At 33.0% G+C, this 19925-nt stretch overlaps 1 protein-coding gene across 1 annotated transcript; it reads right to left on the minus strand.

Annotated features, from left to right (window-relative positions):
* Nucleotides 1-14592: 14592 nt before the first annotated feature.
* LOC136349735 (uncharacterized) lies at nucleotides 14593-18280 on the minus strand. Its single transcript, XM_066301458.1, has 2 exons — nucleotides 16536-18280; nucleotides 14593-16426 (listed from the first exon to the last, which is right to left on the minus strand). Exons 1-2 carry the CDS (start codon nucleotides 18173-18175, stop codon nucleotides 14593-14595), a joined length of 3474 nt encoding a protein of 1157 aa, XP_066157555.1. The 5' UTR covers nucleotides 18176-18280.
* Between the last annotated feature and the right edge of the window lie 1645 nt (nucleotides 18281-19925).

A 19925-nucleotide genomic window follows, 5' to 3' on the forward strand; every position in this document is an offset into this window, starting at 1 on the left:
CGAGCTTCAAAGTTTGAAAAGTCATACAAGTTGTGTGTTTGAGCACATAAAGTACTATTTTTCTTGGAAGTTCAACAAGATGCAATCACGATGTGATGTGACATCTTCATAATCTCGTTGAGGTGACTAATTTGACACTCTGTTTAACAAATTTGGTCTTCATTTGCCAAAGTTATCGAGCTTCAAAGTTTGAAAAGTCACACAAGTTGTGTGTTTGAGCACATAAAGTACTATTTTTCTTGGAAATTCAACAAGATGCAATCATGAATTGTTGTGTTATTTTAAAGACCTCGTCGAGCTGATTAATATGACACTTTGTTTAACAAATTTGTTCCTCATTTGCCGAAGTCATCGAGCTTCAAAATTTGAAAAGTCACAAAATATGTGTGTTTGAGCACATAAAGTACTATTTTTCTTGGAAATTCAACAAGATGCAGTCACGATGTGTTATGACATCTTCAAAATCTCGTTGAGGTGATTAATTTGACACTCTGTTTAACAAATTTGGTCCTCATTTGCCGAAGTTATCGAGCTTCAAAGTTTGAAAAGTCACACAATTTGTGTGTTTGAGCACATAAAGTACTATTTTTCTTGGAAATTCAACAAGATGCAATCATGAATTGTTGTGTCATTTTAAAGATCTCGTCGAGCTGATTAATTTGACACTTTGTTTAACAAATTTGGTCTTCATTTGCCGAAGCTATCGAGCTTCAAAATTTGAAAAGTCGCAAAAGTTGTGTGTTTGAGCACATAAAGTACTATTTTTCTTGGAAGTTCAACAAGATGCAATCATGATGTGTTGTGACATATTCAAAATCTCGTCGCGCTGATTAATTTGACACTCTGGTTAACAAATTTGGTACACATTTGCCAAAGTTATCGAGCTTCAAAGTTTGAAAAGTCACAAAATATGTGTGTTTGAGCACATAAAGTACTATTTTTCTTGGAAATTCAACAAGATGCAATCATGATGTGTTGTGACATCTTCAAAATCTCGTTGAGGTGATTAATTTGACACTCTGTTTAACAAATTTGGTCCTCATTTGCCGAAGTTATCGAGCTTCAAAGTTTGAAAAGTCATACAAGTTGTGTGTTTGAGCACATAAAGTACTATTTTTCTTGGAAGTTCAACAAGATGCAATCACGATGTGATGTGACATCTTCATAATCTCGTTGAGGTGACTAATTTGACACTCTGTTTAACAAATTTGGTCTTCATTTGCCAAAGTTATCGAGCTTCAAAGTTTGAAAAGTCACAAAATATGTGTGTTTGAGCACATAAAGTACTATTTTTCTTGGAAATTCAACAAGATGCAATCATGAATTGTTGTGTTATTTTAAAGACCTCGTCGAGCTGATTAATATGACACTTTGTTTAACAAATTTGTTCCTCATTTGCCGAAGTCATCGAGCTTCAAAATTTGAAAAGTCACAAAATATGTGTGTTTGAGCACATAAAGTACTATTTTTCTTGGAAATTCAACAAGATGCAGTCACGATGTGTTATGACATCTTCAAAATCTCGTTGAGGTGATTAATTTGACACTCTGTTTAACAAATTTGGTCCTCATTTGCCGAAGTTATCGAGCTTCAAAGTTTGAAAAGTCATACAAGTTGTGTGTTTGAGCACATAAAGTACTATTTTTCTTGGAAGTTCAACAAGATGCAATCACGATGTGATGTGACATCTTCATAATCTCGTTGAGGTGACTAATTTGACACTCTGTTTAACAAATTTGGTCTTCATTTGCCAAAGTTATCGAGCTTCAAAGTTTGAAAAGTCACACAAGTTGTGTGTTTGAGCACATAAAGTACTATTTTTCTTGGAAATTCAACAAGATGCAATCATGAATTGTTGTGTTATTTTAAAGACCTCGTCGAGCTGATTAATATGACACTTTGTTTAACAAATTTGTTCCTCATTTGCCGAAGTCATCGAGCTTCAAAATTTGAAAAGTCACAAAATATGTGTGTTTGAGCACATAAAGTACTATTTTTCTTGGAAATTCAACAAGATGCAGTCACGATGTGTTATGACATCTTCAAAATCTCGTTGAGGTGATTAATTTGACACTCTGTTTAACAAATTTGGTCCTCATTTGCCGAAGTTATCGAGCTTCAAAGTTTGAAAAGTCACACAATTTGTGTGTTTGAGCACATAAAGTACTATTTTTCTTGGAAATTCAACAAGATGCAATCATGAATTGTTGTGTCATTTTAAAGATCTCGTCGAGCTGATTAATTTGACACTTTGTTTAACAAATTTGGTCTTCATTTGCCGAAGCTATCGAGCTTCAAAATTTGAAAAGTCGCAAAAGTTGTGTGTTTGAGCACATAAAGTACTATTTTTCTTGGAAGATCAACAAGATGCAATCACGATGTGTTGTGACATCTTCAAACTCTCGTCGAGCTGATTAATTTGACACTTCGTTTAACAAATTCGGTCCTCATTTGTCGAAGTTATCGAGCTTCAAATATTGAAAAGTCTCAAAAGTTGTGTGTTTGAGCACGTAAAGAACTATTTTTCTTGGAAGTTCAACAAGATGCAATCACGATGTGTTGTGACATCTTCATAATCTCGTTGAGGTGATTAATTTGACACTTTGTTTAACAAATTTGTTCCTCATTTGCCGAAGTCATCGAGCTTCAAAATTTGAAAAGTCACAAAATATGTGTGTTTGAGCACATAAAGTACTATTTTTCTTGGAAATTCAACAAGATGCAGTCACGTTGTGTTGTGACAACTTCAAAATCTCGTTGAGGTGATTAATTTGACACTCTGTTTAACAAATTTGGTCCTCATTTGCCGAAGTTATCGAGCTTCAAAGTTTGAAAAGTCACGAAAGTTGTGTGTTTGAGCACATAAAGTACTATTTTTGATGGAAGATCTAGAAGATGTAATAATGATGTGTTGTGACATCTTCATAATCTCGTTGAGGTGATTAATTTGACACTTTGTTTAACAAATTTGTTCCTCATTTGCCGAAGTCATCGAGCTTCAAAATTTGAAAAGTCACAAAATATGTGTGTTTGAGCACATAAAGTACTATTTTTCTTGGAAATTCAACAAGATGCAGTCACGTTGTGTTGTGACAACTTCAAAATCTCGTTGAGGTGATTAATTTGACACTCTGTTTAACAAATTTGGTCTTCATTTGCCGAAGCTATCGAGCTTCAAAGTTTGAAAAGTCACAAAAGTTGTGTGTTTGAGCACATAAAGTACTATTTTTGTTGGAAGATCAAGAAGATGTAATAATGATGTGTTGTGACATATTCAAAATCTCGTCGCGCTGATTAATTTGACACTCTGGTTAACAAATTTGGTACACATTTGCCAAAGTTATCGAGCTTCAAAGTTTGAAAAGTCACAAAATATGTGTGTTTGAGCACATAAAGTACTATTTTTCTTGGAAATTCAACAAGATGCAATCATGAATTGTTGTGTTATTTTAAAGACCTCGTCGAGCTGATTAATATGACACTTTGTTTAACAAATTTGTTCCTCATTTGCCGAAGTTACCGAGCTTCAAATTTTGAAAAGTCTCAAAAGTTGTGTGTTTGAGCACATAAAGTACTATTTTTCTTGGAAATTCAACAAAATGCAATAATGATGTGGTGTGACATCTTCAGAATTTCGTCGAACTGATTAATTTGACATTTTGTTTAACAAATTTGGTTCTCATTTGCCGAAGATATCGAGCTTCAAATTTTGAAAAGTCTCCAAAGTTGTGTGTTTGAGCACATAAAGTACTATTTTTCTTGGAAATTCAAAAAGATGCAATAATGATGTGTTGTGACATCTTCAAACTCTCATCGAGCTGATTAATTTGACACTTTGTTTAACAAATTTGGTCCTCATTTGCCGAAGTTATCCAGCTTCAAATTTTGAAAAGTCTCAAAAGTTGTGTGTTTGAGCACATAAAGTACTATTTTTCTTGGAAATTCAACAAGATGCAATAATGATGTGTTGTGACATCTTCAAACTCTCGTCGAGCTGATTAATTTCACACTTTGTTTAACAAATTTGGTCCTCATTTGCCGAAGTTATCGAGCTTCAAATTTTGAAAAGTCTCAAAAGTTGTGTGTTTGAGCACATAAAGTACTATGTTTCTTGAAATTTCAACAAGATGCAATAATGATTTGTTGTGACATATTAAAGATCTCGTCGAGCTGATTAACTTGACACTTCGTTTAACAAATTCGGTCCTCATTTGCCGAAGTTATCGAGCTTCAAATTTTGGAAAGTCTCAAAAGTTGTGTGTTTGAGCACGTAAAGTACTATTTTTCTTGGAAATTCAACAAGATGCAATCATGATGTGTTGTGACATATTCAAAATCTCGTCGCGCTGATTAATTTGACACTCTGGTTAACAAATTTGGTACACATTTGCCGAAGTCATCGAGCTTCAAAATTTGAAAAGTCACAAAATATGTGTGTTTGAGCACATAAAGTACTATTTTTCTTGGAAGTTCAACAAGATGTAATCATGATGTGTTGTGACATCTTCAAAATCTCTTTGAGGTGATTACTTTGACACTTTGTTTAAGAAATTTGTTCCTCATTTGCCGAAGTCATCGAGCTTCAAAATTTGAAAAGTCACAAAATATGTGTGTTTGAGCACATAAAGTACTATTTTTCTTGGAAGTTCAACAAGATGTAATCATGATGTGTTGTGACATCTTCAAAATCTCTTTGAGGTGATTACTTTGACACTTTGTTTAAGAAATTTGTTCCTCATTTGCCGAAGTCATCGAGCTTCAAAATTTGAAAAGTCACAAAATATGTGTGTTTGAGCACATAAAGTACTATTTTTCTTGGAAGTTCAACAAGATGTAATCATGATGTGTTGTGACATCTTCAAAATCTCTTTGAGGTGATTAATTTGACACTCTGTTTAACAAATTTGGTCCTCATTTGCCGAAGTTATCGAGCTTCAAAGTTTGAAAAGTCACACAAGTTGTGTGTTTGAGCACATAAAGTACTATGTTTCTTGAAATTTCAACAAGATGCAATAATGATTTGTTGTGACATATTAAAGATCTCGTCGAGCTGATTAACTTGACACTTCGTTTAACAAATTCGGTCCTCATTTGCCGAAGTTATCGAGCTTCAAATTTTGGAAAGTCTCAAAAGTTGTGTGTTTGAGCACGTAAAGTACTATTTTTCTTGGAAATTCAACAAGATGCAATCATGATGTGTTGTGACATATTCAAAATCTCGTCGCGCTGATTAATTTGACACTCTGGTTAACAAATTTGGTACACATTTGCCGAAGTCATCGAGCTTCAAAATTTGAAAAGTCACAAAATATGTGTGTTTGAGCACATAAAGTACTATTTTTCTTGGAAGTTCAACAAGATGTAATCATGATGTGTTGTGACATCTTCAAAATCTCTTTGAGGTGATTACTTTGACACTTTGTTTAAGAAATTTGTTCCTCATTTGCCGAAGTCATCGAGCTTCAAAATTTGAAAAGTCACAAAATATGTGTGTTTGAGCACATAAAGTACTATTTTTCTTGGAAGTTCAACAAGATGTAATCATGATGTGTTGTGACATCTTCAAAATCTCTTTGAGGTGATTACTTTGACACTTTGTTTAAGAAATTTGTTCCTCATTTGCCGAAGTCATCGAGCTTCAAAATTTGAAAAGTCACAAAATATGTGTGTTTGAGCACATAAAGTACTATTTTTCTTGGAAGTTCAACAAGATGTAATCATGATGTGTTGTGACATCTTCAAAATCTCTTTGAGGTGATTAATTTGACACTCTGTTTAACAAATTTGGTCCACCTTTGCCAAAGTTATCGAGCTTCAAAGTTTGAAAAGTCACAAAATATGTGTGTTTGAGCACATAAAGTACTATTTTTCTTGGAAGTTCAACAAGATGTAATCATGATGTGTTGTGACATCTTCAAAATCTCTTTGAGGTGATTACTTTGACACTTTGTTTAAGAAATTTGTTCCTCATTTGCCGAAGTCATCGAGCTTCAAAATTTGAAAAGTCACAAAATATGTGTGTTTGAGCACATAAAGTACTATTTTTCTTGGAAGTTCAACAAGATGTAATCATGATGTGTTGTGACATCTTCAAAATCTCTTTGAGGTGATTAATTTGACACTTTGTTTAACAAATTTGGTCTTCATTTGCCGAAGCTATCGAGCTTCAAAATTTGAAAAGTCACAAAAGTTGTGTGTTTGAGCACATAAAGTACTATTTTTCTTGGAACTTCAACAAGATGTAATCATGATGTGTTGTGACATCTTCAAAATCTCGTTGAGGTGATTACTTTGACACTTTGTTTAAGAAATTTGGTCCACCTTTGCCAAAGTTATCGAGCTTCAAAGTTTGAAAAGTCACAAAATATGTGTGTTTGAGCACATAAAGTACTGTTTTTCTTGGAAATTCAACAAGATGCAATCACGATGTGTTGTGACATCTTCATAATTTCGTTGAGGTGATTAATTTGACACTCTGTTTAACAAATTTGGTCTTCATTTGCCAAAGTTATCGAGCTTCAAAGTTTGAAAAGTCACGAAAGTTGTGTGTTTGAGCACATAAAGTACTATTTTTGTTGGAAGATCAAGAATATGTAATAATGATGTGTTGTGACATCTTCAAAATCTCGTTGAGGTGATTACTTTGACAATTTGTTTAAGAAATTTGGTCCACATTTGCCGAAGTTATCGAGCTTCAAAGTTTGAAAAGTCACAAAAGTTGTGTATTTGAGCACATAAAGTACTATTTTTCTTGGAAGATCAACAAGATGTAATCATGATGTGTTGTGACATCTTCAAAATCTCTTTGAGGTGATTACTTTGACACTTTGTTTAAGAAATTTGTTCCTCATTTGCCGAAGTTATCGAGCTTCAAAGTTTGAAAAGTCATACAAGTTGTGTGTTTGAGCACATAAAGTACTATTTTTCTTGGAAGTTCAACAAGATGCAATCACGATGTGTTGTGACATCTTCAAAATCTCGTTGAGGTGATTAATTTGACACTCTGTTTAACAAATTTGGTCTTCATTTGCCGAAGCTATCGAGCTTCAAAGTTTGAAAAGTCACAAAAGTTGTGTGTTTGAGCACATAAAGTACTATTTTTCTTGGAAGTTCAACAAGATGTAATCATGATGTGTGTGACATCTTCAAAATCTCTTTGAGGTGATTACTTTGACACTTTGTTTAAGAAATTTGTTCCTCATTTGCCGAAGTTATCGAGCTTCAAAGTTTGAAGTCACACAAGTTGTGTGTTTGAGCACATAAAGTACTATTTTTCTTGGAAGTTCAACAAGATGTAATCATGATGTGTTGTGACATCTTCAAAATCTCTTTGAGGTGATTACTTTGACACTTTGTTTAAGAAATTTGTTCCTCATTTGCCGAAGTCATCGAGCTTCAAAATTTGAAAAGTCACAAAATATGTGTGTTTGAGCACATAAAGTACTATTTTTCTTGGAAGTTCAACAAGATGTAATCACGATGTGTTGGGACATCTTCATAATCTCGTTGAGGTGATTAATTTGACACTCTGTTTAACAAATTTGGTCTTCATTTGCCAAAGTTATCGAGCTTCAAAGTTTGAAAAGTCACAAAAGTTGTGTGTTTGAGCACATAAAGTACTATTTTTCTTGGAAGTTCAACAAGATGTAATCATGATGTGTGTGACATCTTCAAAATCTCTTTGAGGTGATTACTTTGACAATTTGTTTAAGAAATTTGGTCCACATTTGCCGAAGTTATCGAGCTTCAAAGTTTGAAAAGTCACAAAAGTTGTGTATTTGAGCACATAAAGTACTATTTTTCTTGGAAGTTCAACAAGATGTAATCATGATGTGTTGTGACATCTTCAAAATCTCTTTGAGGTGATTACTTTGACACTTTGTTTAAGAAATTTGTTCCTCATTTGCCGAAGTTATCGAGCTTCAAAGTTTGAAAAGTCATACAAGTTGTGTGTTTGAGCACATAAAGTACTATTTTTCTTGGAAGTTCAACAAGATGCAATCACGATGTGTTGTGACATCTTCAAAATCTCGTTGAGGTGATTAATTTGACACTCTGTTTAACAAATTTGGTCTTCATTTGCCGAAGCTATCGAGCTTCAAAGTTTGAAAAGTCACAAAAGTTGTGTGTTTGAGCACATAAAGTACTATTTTTCTTGGAAGTTCAACAAGATGTAATCATGATGTGTGTGACATCTTCAAAATCTCGTTGAGGTGATTACTTTGACAATTTGTTTAAGAAATTTGGTCCACATTTGCCGAAGTTATCGAGCTTCAAAGTTTGAAAAGTCATACAAGTGGTGTGTTTGAGCACATAAAGTACTATTTTTCTTGGAAGTTCAACAAGATGCAATCACGATGTGTTGTGACATATTCAAAATCTCGTCGCGCTGATTAATTTGACACTTTGGTTAACAAATTTGGTACACATTTGCCAAAGTTATCGAGCTTCAAAGTTTGAAAAGTCACAAAATATGTGTGTTTGAGTACATAAAGTACTATTTTTCTTGGAAGTTCAACAAGATACAATCACAATGTGTTGTGACATCTTCATAATCTCGTTGAGGTGATTAATTTGACACTCTGTTTAACAAATTTGGTCTTCATTTGCCAAAGTTATCGAGCTTCAAAGTTTGAAAAGTCACAAAATATGTGTGTTTGAGCACATAAAGTACTATTTTTCTTGGAAATTCAACAAGATGCAATCATGAATTGTTGTGTTATTTTAAAGACCTCGTCGAGCTGATTAATTTGACACTTTGTTTAACAAATTTGTTCCTCATTTGCCGAAGTCATCGAGCTTCAAAATTTGAAAAGTCACAAAATATGTGTGTTTGAGCACATAAAGTACTATTTTTCTTGGAAATTCAACAAGATGCAGTCACGATGTGTTGTGACATCTTCAAAATCTCGTTGAGGTGATTAATTTGACACTCTGTTTAACAAATTTGGTCCTCATTTGCCGAAGTTATCGAGCTTCAAAGTTTGAAAAGTCACAAAATATGTGTGTTTGAGCACATAAAGTACTATTTTTCTTGGAAATTCAACAAGATGCAATCATGATGTGTTGTGACATCTTCAAAATCTCGTTGAGGTGATTACTTTGACAATTTGTTTAAGAAATTTGGTCCACATTTGCCGAAGTTATCGAGCTTCAAAGTTTGAAAAGTCATACAAGTGGTGTGTTTGAGCACATAAAGTACTATTTTTCTAGGAAATTCAACAAGATGCAATCATGATGTGTTGTGACATATTCAAAATCTCGTCGCGCTGATTAATTTGACACTTTGGTTAACAAATTTGGTACACATTTGCCAAAGTTATCGAGCTTCAAAGTTTGAAAAGTCACAAAATATGTGTGTTTGAGTACATAAAGTACTATTTTTCTTGGAAGTTCAACAAGATACAATCACAATGTGTTGTGACATCTTCATAATCTCGTTGAGGTGATTAATTTGACACTCTGTTTAACAAATTTGGTCTTCATTTGCCAAAGTTATCGAGCTTCAAAGTTTGAAAAGTCACAAAATATGTGTGTTTGAGCACATAAAGTACTATTTTTCTTGGAAATTCAACAAGATGCAATCATGAATTGTTGTGTTATTTTAAAGACCTCGTCGAGCTGATTAATTTGACACTTTGTTTAACAAATTTGTTCCTCATTTGCCGAAGTCATCGAGCTTCAAAATTTGAAAAGTCACAAAATATGTGTGTTTGAGCACATAAAGTACTATTTTTCTTGGAAATTCAACAAGATGCAGTCACGATGTGTTGTGACATCTTCAAAATCTCGTTGAGGTGATTAATTTGACACTCTGTTTAACAAATTTGGTCCTCATTTGCCGAAGTTATCGAGCTTCAAAGTTTGAAAAGTCACAAAATATGTGTGTTTGAGCACATAAAGTACTATTTTTCTTGGAAATTCAACAAGATGCAATCATGATGTGTTGTGACATCTTCAAAATCTCGTTGAGGTGATTAATTTGACACTCTGGTTAACAAATTTGGTACACATTTGCCAAAGTTATCGAGCTTCAAAATTTGAAAAGTCACAAAATATGTGTGTTTGAGCACATAAAGTACTATTTTTCTTGGAAGTTCAACAAGATGCAATCACGATGTGTTGTGACATCTTCATAATCTCGTTGAGGTGATTAATTTGACACTCTGTTTAACAAATATGGTCTTCATTTGCCGAAGTTATCGAGCTTCAAAGTTTGAAAAGTCATACAAGTTGTGTGTTTGAGCACATAAAGTACTATTTTTGTTGGAAGATCAAGAAGATGTAATAATGATGTGTTATGACATCTTCAAAATCTCGTTGAGGTGATTACTTTGACAATTTGTTTAAGAAATTTGTTCCTCATTTGCCGAAGTTATCGAGCTTCAAAGTTTGAAAAGTCATACAAGTTGTGTGTTTGAGCACATAAAGTACTATTTTTCCTGGAAATTCAACAAGATGCAATCATGATGTGTTGTGACATCTTCAAAATCTCGTTGAGGTGATTAATTTGACACTCTGTTTAACAAATTTGGTCCTCATTTGCCGAAGTTATCGAGCTTCAAAGTTTGAAAAGTCATACAAGTTGTGTGTTTGAGCACATAAAGTACTATTTTTCTTGGAAGTTCAACAAGATGCAATTACGATGTGTTGTGACATCTTCAAAATCTCGTTGAGGTGATTAATTTGACACTCTGTTTAACAAATTTGGTCTACATTTGCCGAAGCTATCGAGCTACAAAGTTTGAAAAGTCACAAAAGTTGTGTGTTTGAGCACATAAAGTACTATTTTTCTTGGAAGATCAATAAGATGTAATAATGATGTGTTATGACATCTTCAAAATCTCATCGAGCTGATTAATTTGACACTTTGGTTAACAAATTTGGTACACATTTGCCAAAGTTATCGAGCTTCAAAGTTTGAAAAGTCACAAAATATATGTGTTTGAGCACATAAAGTACTATTTTTCTTGGAAGATCAATAAGATGTAATAATGATGTGTTGTGACATCTTCAAAATCTCGTCGAGCTGATTAATTTGACACTTTGGTTAACAAATTTGGTACACATTTGCCAAAGTTATCGAGCTTCAAAGTTTGAAAAGTCACAAAATATGTGTGTTTGAGCACATAAAGTACTATTTTTCTTGGAAGTTCAACAAGATGCAATCACGATGTGTTGTGACATCTTCATAATCTCGTTGAGGTGATTAATTTGACACTCTGTTTAACAAATTTGGTCTTCATTTGCCAAAGTTACCGAGCTTCAAAGTTTGAAAAGTCACAAAATATGTGTGTTTGAGCACATAAAGTACTATTTTTCTTGGAAAATCAACAAGATGCAATCATGAATTGTTGTGTTATTTTAAAGACCTGGTCGAGCTGATTAATATGACACTTTGTTTAACAAATTTGTTCCTCATTTGCCGAAGTCATCGAGCTTCAAAATTTGAAAAGTCACAAAATATGTGTGTTTGAGCACATAAAGTACTATTTTTCTTGGAAATTCAACAATATGCAGTCACGATGTGTTATGACATCTTCAAAATCTCGTTGAGGTGATTAATTTAACACTCTGTTTAACAAATTTGGTCCTCATTTGCCGAAGTTATCGAGCTTCAAAGTTTGAAAAGTCACACAAATTGTGTGTTTGAGCACATAAAGTACTATTTTTCTTGGAAATTCAACAAGATGCAATCATGAATTGTTGTGTCATTTTAAAGATCTCGTCGAGCTGATTAATTTGACACTTTGTTTAACAAATTTGGTCTTCATTTGCCGAAGCTATCGAGCTTCAAAATTTGAAAAGTCACAAAAGTTGTGTGTTTGAGCACATAAAGTACTATTTTTCTTGGAACTTCAACAAGATGTAATCATGATGTGTTGTGACATCTTCAAAATCTCGTTGAGGTGATTACTTTGACACTTTGTTTAAGAAATTTGGTCCACCTTTGCCAAAGTTATCGAGCTTCAAAGTTTGAAAAGTCACAAAAGTTGTGTGTTTGAGCACATAAAGTACTATTTTTGTTGGAAGTTCAAGAAGATGCAATTCTGATGTGTTGTGTCATGTTAAAGATCTCGTCGAGCTGATTAATTTGACACTTTGGTTAACAAATTTGGTACACATTTGCCAAAGTTATCGAGCTTCAAAGTTTGAAAAGTCACAAAAGTTGTGTATTTGAGCACATAAAGTACTATTTTTCTTGGAAGTTCAACAAGATGTAATCATGATGTGTTGTGACATATTCAAAATCTCGTCGAGCTGATTAATTTGACACTTTGTTTAAGAAATTTGTTCCTCATTTGCCGAAGTCATCGAGCTTCAAAATTTGAAAAGTCACAAAATATGTGTGTTTGAGCACATAAAGTACTATTTTTGCTGGAAGTTCAAGAAGATGCAATTCTGATGTGTTGTGTCATGTTAAAGATCTCGTCGAGCTGATTAATTTGACACTTTGGTTAACAAATTTGGTACACATTTGCCAAAGTTATCGAGCTTCAAAGTTTGAAAAGTCACAAAAGTTGTGTATTTGAGCACATAAAGTACTATTTTTCTTGGAAGTTCAACAAGATGTAATCATGATGTGTTGTGACATCTTCAAAATCTCTTTGAGGTGATTACTTTGACACTTTGTTTAAGAAATTTGTTCCTCATTTGCCGAAGTCATCGAGATTCAAAATTTGAAGAGTCACAAAATATGTGTGTTTGAGCACATAAAGTACTATTTTTCTTGGAAGTTCAACAAGATGCAATCACGATGTGTTGTGACATCTTCAAAATCTCGTTGAGGTGATTAATTTGACACTCTGTTTAACAAATTTGGTCTTCATTTGCCGAAGCTATCGAGCTTCAAAGTTTGAAAAGTCACAAAAGTTGTGTGTTTGAGCACATAAAGTACTATTTTTCTGGGAAGATCAAAAAGATGTAATAATGATGTGTTGTGACATCTTCAAAATCTCGTCGAGCTGATTAATTTGACACTTTGGTTAACAAATTTGGTACACATTTGCCAAAGTTATCGAGCTTCAAAGTTTGAAAAGTCACAAAATATGTGTGTTTGAGCACATAAAGTACTATTTTTCTTGGAAGTTCAACAAGATGTAATCATGATGTGTTGTGACATCTTCAAAATCTCGTTGAGGTGATTAATTTGACACTCTGTTTAACAAATTTGGTCCTCATTTGCCGAAGTTATCGAGCTTCAAAGTTTGAAAAGTCACACAAGTTGTGTGTTTGAGCACATAAAGTACTATTTTTCTTGGAAATTCAACAAGATGCAATCATGATGTGTTGTGACATATTCAAAATCTCGTCGATCTGATTAATTTAACACTTTGGTTAACAAATTTGGTACACATTTGCCAAAGTTATCGAGCTTCAAAGTTTGAAAAGTCACAAAATATGTGTGTTTGTGCACATAAAGTACTATTTTTCTTGGAAGTTCAACAAGATGCAATCACGATGTGTTGTGACATCTTCAAAATCTCGTCGAGCTGATTAATTTGACACTTTGTTTAACAAATTTGGTCTTCATTTGCCGAAGCTATCGAGCTTCAAAGTTTGGAAAGTCACAAAAGTTGTGTGCTTGAGCACATAAAGTAGTATTTTTCTTGGAAGTTCAACAAGATGCAATCACGATGTGTTGTGACATCAGTAGTTGAGCTAGGGGGGTTACAGATCAAATGTGCCGTTTTCGCACATCCGCTAACGTTATTTTTGCTCCGTTGACGTTATATTTGTCGTTCCGTTAAATTAACGTATGGGGAAAATGGGGGAGTTTTCGCGCCGTTAACGTTATTTTAGTGGTTTATTGATTTAGCGGTGTATTGCGAAAACTGTATTTGTCGTTACGACAAAATTAACATGGAGTCTTATGGGAAAAACTTTGTCGTTACGCTAAAGTTGACGTTAAACGTATCTCCATCTCTCTCCTGTAACGTTATTTTTGTCGTTCCTTTATTTATTTCTTGAAAGGTGCACTGCGAAAACTATTGGTTGTTTTTATAGTTTTCGCACCGTTAACGTTATTTTAGTGATTTATTGATTTAGTGGTGCATTACGAAAACTGTATTTGTCGTTACGACAAAATTAACATGGAGTCTTATGGGAAAAACTTTGTCGTTACGTTAAAGTTGACGTTAAGCGTATCTCCATCTCTCTCGTGTAACGTTATTTTTGTCGTTCCGTTATTTCATTCTTTAAAGGTACATTGCGAAAACTGTTGGTTGTTTTTAGAGTTTTCGCACCGTGAACGTTATTTGTGTTATTAGGTGATTAGGTGGTGAATTGCGGAAACTGTGTTTGTCGTTACGACAAAATTAACATGGAGTCTTATGGCAAAAGTTATGTCGTTACGTCAAGGAAGTTACGTTACAATCTCTCCCTGTGGAGTGGGCGTGTCGGTACAGGTCCGGGTTGAGCGCCTTGAGACAGGTCCGTACTTGGGGAACTTCTGTAGAGTGACTGGAGCGTGGAGTGGGTGCTCAAGGTAAGTAAACGAAAAAATGCTCTCTTAATTTTTATTAGCACATAATACAAACATAACATTAATATAATCTAGAAATTTTGCAATATATATAAGTGAACTTTAAACTAAGGCTGTCCGTGACGTATGTTACTGAGGCTATAGTGTCCGTAAGGTAGAGTATCAAAGCTGTTTGATAAAATTTGTCGTTTGTCATCATAAGGATTTAAAGCAATTTTATTTTGTTCAACGCTATAAATTTCATGATTATAGGAACGAATAGACCATTGGGTTACCGAAGTGATTTTAAAATTTTTTAAGCATTCGACGTAATCGTTAAAAGTTAATTTGTTACGGACAATAGTATGTTTCACTCCTTTCGCTTTTTTGGTAACCTTTCCATCTTGAATTTTAAAACTGTACATTTTTGACCTGAGTCCAACAAAATGAGAAATAATTTTTCCATTAGCTTCATCCTTCATTAGTCCTAAGACTTTTTTATTTGTCGGAGGGATATTGTATGGATTGTTGGTAGGATAATCGGAAGTATCAAATTTCGTTAGATCTCTCTTTATGATTTCTTCATAAACGTCATTACAACAGAGTTCGTAAATAAAACTGTCGGTGTCCATGTACATGAGCTTGCACCGATCAACTCCCATTTTCGGTAGCATGTACTCATAATGAAAATCGTACATGTATATTTTAGACAAGTCTAAAATTGCCATGCCTATGTACAGTGGTTTATTGAAACAGATTGAAGACTTTTTCAGTTCAATAATAACAAGGTTTTCATCTAGAATTAATCTGCTATGAAACCTAGGACTAGAAATAAAATTTTTTGCACCATAACGTCCTTCCCAAGATTTAACAATTTTAACTACGCGGTGCTTTCGAATATTTTCCATCGTTTTCCCAAACACCGCGTTATTAAACAGCTTGAATAAATTTTTTTCAAAAGTTGATTGAGCTTGTGTTCGAAACCCGTTATTTAATTCAATATAAGATTTTAACCATGGTGACTGGTTAAACTTTAAAATTTTGTGAATTTTTGTCGGAACTAATCCATGTTTTAACATTTGCTTTAAATTCCTATAATGAACAATATAATTTTGTTTATGAAACAGAGTGGTCATTAATTTGGGTAATTTCGATTGTGGCGGTTTAAGATGTTCAGGTGCGAAAGGAAAGTCCTTATGCGTGTCATGTAACTTATTTGGGTACTGTAAATCTACCTGCAAAATATACCCTACGGGGGAATCGTCAGGAATAGTTAATACGTCAAAATTGGTATCTTCTATCCATTCGAAGCCTCCGTAAGGTAAAGGTTCACACATTGCCTTTCCGTACAAATTGTTCACATCTAGGTAAAGAAGGTATTTAGACGGTTTTACAGGATCATAGTCAAACATGTACTTGTTGTTTGCTTCTGAATATCTACTGCTACACACAGAAACGCCACCACGAATACCTTTTTCAATAAACATTATTTGATCGATATCGTGTAATAACTCCAACTTGCATTTAGTGTACTTTAACATACAGTCCCAAGTATATCCGGGCATGGTAAAATACCATGAAGGATCGAGATTATGAGTTGAAATACAATTTAATCTGAAATGTTCAAAAATATCAGCTAAAAGTATAACATCAGTTTTTAAATACAAATCTGAATATTCTCCCAAAGTCTGAATATTAAAAGAATCCCATACCTTCGATGCATGGCTATATTTTTCGTCGTCAATATGCGAATCTTCTAGTTTATTATAGAAATATTCCTTGGATGGTAAAGTTTTTTCATCAAGTTTATCAATACTATCAATATAATCGTAGCAAAACACACCTTTACACGTTAAGAGTTTAAATTTTTCTTCCGTCACATCTAAAAATTGACTTTTTAAAAGTTTTAAATTTTCGGGTTGCATCGATTTTGCAAGTTCATCGAGAGAAGCCCCCAAAAATCTATACGAATCAATATAGCGAAATTTAATGTCATTTTCTGTTACATGATGGGTGAATGAAATATATTTTTCTTTGTTAATAGGTAGTACACTTAAACATCCTTTTTTACATAAAAGTTTGATTTAAAAAATGAGAATCGTATCCGGAAAGATTCTGGAAAATTATCGGCACCACAAACTGCTTACGAAAATTTAAATTGCATACTGAATGAGCAAATCCTCTGAAAATACCCGTGAAATGATCATGATCTCGAATAATTTCATCTTTAGGGGAAAACGGTTTTTCACAAATGTGACACCTTTTAGCCATTGATAAATCAAGTTGGATGTTCATTGGAGTGTTTTTCTTTGTTTCATTATAAATAAATTTCGACAGTTCAATCATTTCATTAACAAACCATTCAACACAGTTAGTACCTCGAAACATTTTGAACTGAGATAAAGAGTCATTATATGCACATTTGATGAAATATCCTACACTAAAAGGAATGTGTCTTTGATATTTACCTAAATCATTCGAGAAAGAAACGTTTTCCAATTGACTTTCGAAATCAGCATAAATAACAAATGGGGCTTTTTGTTGATAAACATGATTTTTAAACTCTATAAAGTCGTATTTGGGAAACGAAATATGACAGTCATTCAACTTAGTGCACAATACTTCATGTGTTAATAATTTTTGATGGTTGGAAAAATAATTTAAACATCTATCACAAATAAATTTACGTTGTTTATGTTTGTTTAACTGACTGGATAATAATCGTGATAAATCTTTAATCCAGCAATAGTGATAGATAATATTGGTATCTTCTTCTTCTACTACTGCATCTGTGGGAACCGGATTATAGTCATTTAATTTAGGATAATATTTGTTCTGAATTAAAAGCAAATTAATATGTTTGTTTAGTTTTTGAGGTGTTAATCTGACTGGAACTACTGCATAGAATGTTGTCGGTACCGTTGACATTTCTAAAGCGTAAACATTTACCGATATATCGTTTAATTTTTCAAATTTATATATTTTGTTTAAAGGCATAGGCATTTCTAAATTTGTGGTATTTAAAACAGTGCTGTAATGTGGATATGAAGTAATACGATTATTGTTATTTATAACAGGATAAATAGCACTAACAATCGACCAATAGAAACAGGCTTGATCGTCATTTTGAATATTAATGCAAGCCCGTTTCTTTGAAATTTCTTTAGGTAATTTGATAAAAGTTGAACCGCTACCCATTTCAAATTTATTAATATTAATTTCTAAATAATCGATTTTTTGTAAAGCAAAGCCTGAATCACGTTCCTGAAATTCTGACAGTTGGTTTAATACTTGATCTTGGATATTTTCGCGAAACCAGCCAAGTAAATTCGTTCCCACATCAATGATTGCATAGTTTGTATTAAAATAGAAAATGTTAATTATTTCCTTATCCCCAGATTTTTTAATAAACTCCCCACAAAATGTGGAAGCTACCTTAATAACTGGATTTTGTTTTAAAAACTCTTTTATCTTCGTTTCAAATAAAAGAGAAGAATCGTTTAAGAATTGATTTATATCCTTATGCGTCAAATTAATAATAACATTCGATGTTACATTTTGATTGAAACATGAAACCACGTTTTCCCACGAAATCCTACTTTCAACATTACTTGTTTCTCGATTTAATCCCTCTATATTTTCTAGTTTTAGTCGAAGTAGTTTTTTAATTACATTTAATTGATGTAAATTTGTCTGCAATTTGCGGTGCATACGATATGGTAAACCACCTTTACCGATTAAATTATTACAAAGGATAATCAATTTTTGCACTCGGTTCAACCAAACAGTTAGGTTTCTCTTACATAATTTATTAATTTGGTGTCTAATTTTTTTAAAACCTGTAATAACATCTAAGGATTTTTTCAACAAGTTATCCGGATCCATGATACAATACCCTTTCTGTTGCTGCTGCTGCTGCTGCTACTAATTCTTCAAGCCAAACAGATTTCGAATAAAATCAGCGGATTCGGATGTCCTATGTCTTTTGTTCCCCTAAAGACAAGGGCGTATTTTCCTTCGACAAAGTTATGCAGCTGCGGTTCAAACGTCTCAGTCACTCTTCGAGGGAGGAATACCACAGTGGTTTCCAAGTGTAATAAAATGTTTTTACCGTATTTGGTATTCGAAAGTGTAGCTTTATAGATCAAATATTTTTCATTAATTGTTAAATCTTGTAGTTTAACCAGTGCTTTATCATTCTTTACAAGACACACTTGGTTTAGTTTTTCCAAATCCATTCTGTTTTAAAATTTAAAGACTTTAGTCATTTACAGTTAAAAAAACTTTCACTTACGTTAAACACTGCAAAATCAAACACCGTAAAAACTTTCAAGTTTGACTGTCTGCAACAATCTCCTTTACTTCCACTCACATTAACCACTGTAAATTCAAACACTATGAACCTTTAAGTTTGACTATCTGCAATAATCTACTTTGCGATATTCCCAGATGGAATTATTTATACCTCTGCGGATGCAATCTTCCTTTAAATTAAAAGTATTGATATATTTCATCGGGAAAAATAAACTGGTTTCATGTTGCAAATATAAATCATTTTCATGGGATTATGTAAATTAGTCTTTAATACTAGGAAATATAGAACTTAAATTCTCTTAAATTATTCCCCGGATAGAAGTACTGACTCCTGTATATGGACTAATTGCATCATTCTCGGATTGTATTTTTATTTACACCTCTTTGCAGATGCTGTCTTCCTTTAAATAGAAAGTATTGGTATATTTTATGTTACAAATATAAATAATTTTCATGGGATTATGTCAATTAGTCTTTAATGAAAGGAAATATAAATCTTACATTCTATTGAATCATTTTGAACTGGAAATATTAATTTTTATAGTTAATTTTAATATCCCCGCTAATCGAAACTTAAACGTAACAACGTAAAGTCTGCAAACAATATGGACACATCTTTTGCGATGACGGTGGACCATCTATATGAACGTGAACTTCAGGTCGATTGTAGTGAACGAAACATGGCAGCCTTATTTGTAGCTCATAATTGCTAGTATATTCATAGGGTAACTTACTCCAAATATTTAGAAGATCTATGCAGTCTACTTGTTTCAAAAAATACTCGAGCGGAAGACATTTTAATTCTTCACTTTTCAATTGTTTAATATCTTTGCTTCCAATTAAAAAGTCAACCAAGTTTTGTGTTGTGTTCATCTTAGTCGTGTAACATAAATATACTGAGGTAGTTAGAAAATTGTTAATATTTAAATATGAGAGCATATTGGGGAGGGGCAAACGATATATAGTAAAAAAGCTTTATATTTTCTACAAAAATTTTATTCTCTATTTAAATCCTGCACAACTTTGACATAATAATAATATAGGTATTCCTTAAGGGCACTACTTAGTAGCATATTTCCCATACATTTATCGCAAATTAAGTTATACAATTCTAATAGTGGTTTTCTATTAACATTGTTTGCGATGC

This window comes from Euwallacea fornicatus, unplaced genomic scaffold, assembly GCF_040115645.1.
Source record: "Euwallacea fornicatus isolate EFF26 unplaced genomic scaffold, ASM4011564v1 scaffold_49, whole genome shotgun sequence".
Classification (NCBI taxonomy): Eukaryota; Metazoa; Arthropoda; class Insecta; order Coleoptera; family Curculionidae; genus Euwallacea; species Euwallacea fornicatus.

Excerpts from the sequence above, each read along its gene's own strand:
- LOC136349735 (XM_066301458.1), bottom strand. The coding sequence starts at position 18,175 with ATGCACCGCAAATTGCAGACAAATTTACATCAATTAAATGTAATTAAA. Across the intron at positions 16,427-16,535 it reads TTTTTAAATCAAACTTTTAT|ATTTTTGGGGGCTTCTCTCG; the intron begins GTAAAAAAGGAT and ends TGATTCGTATAG.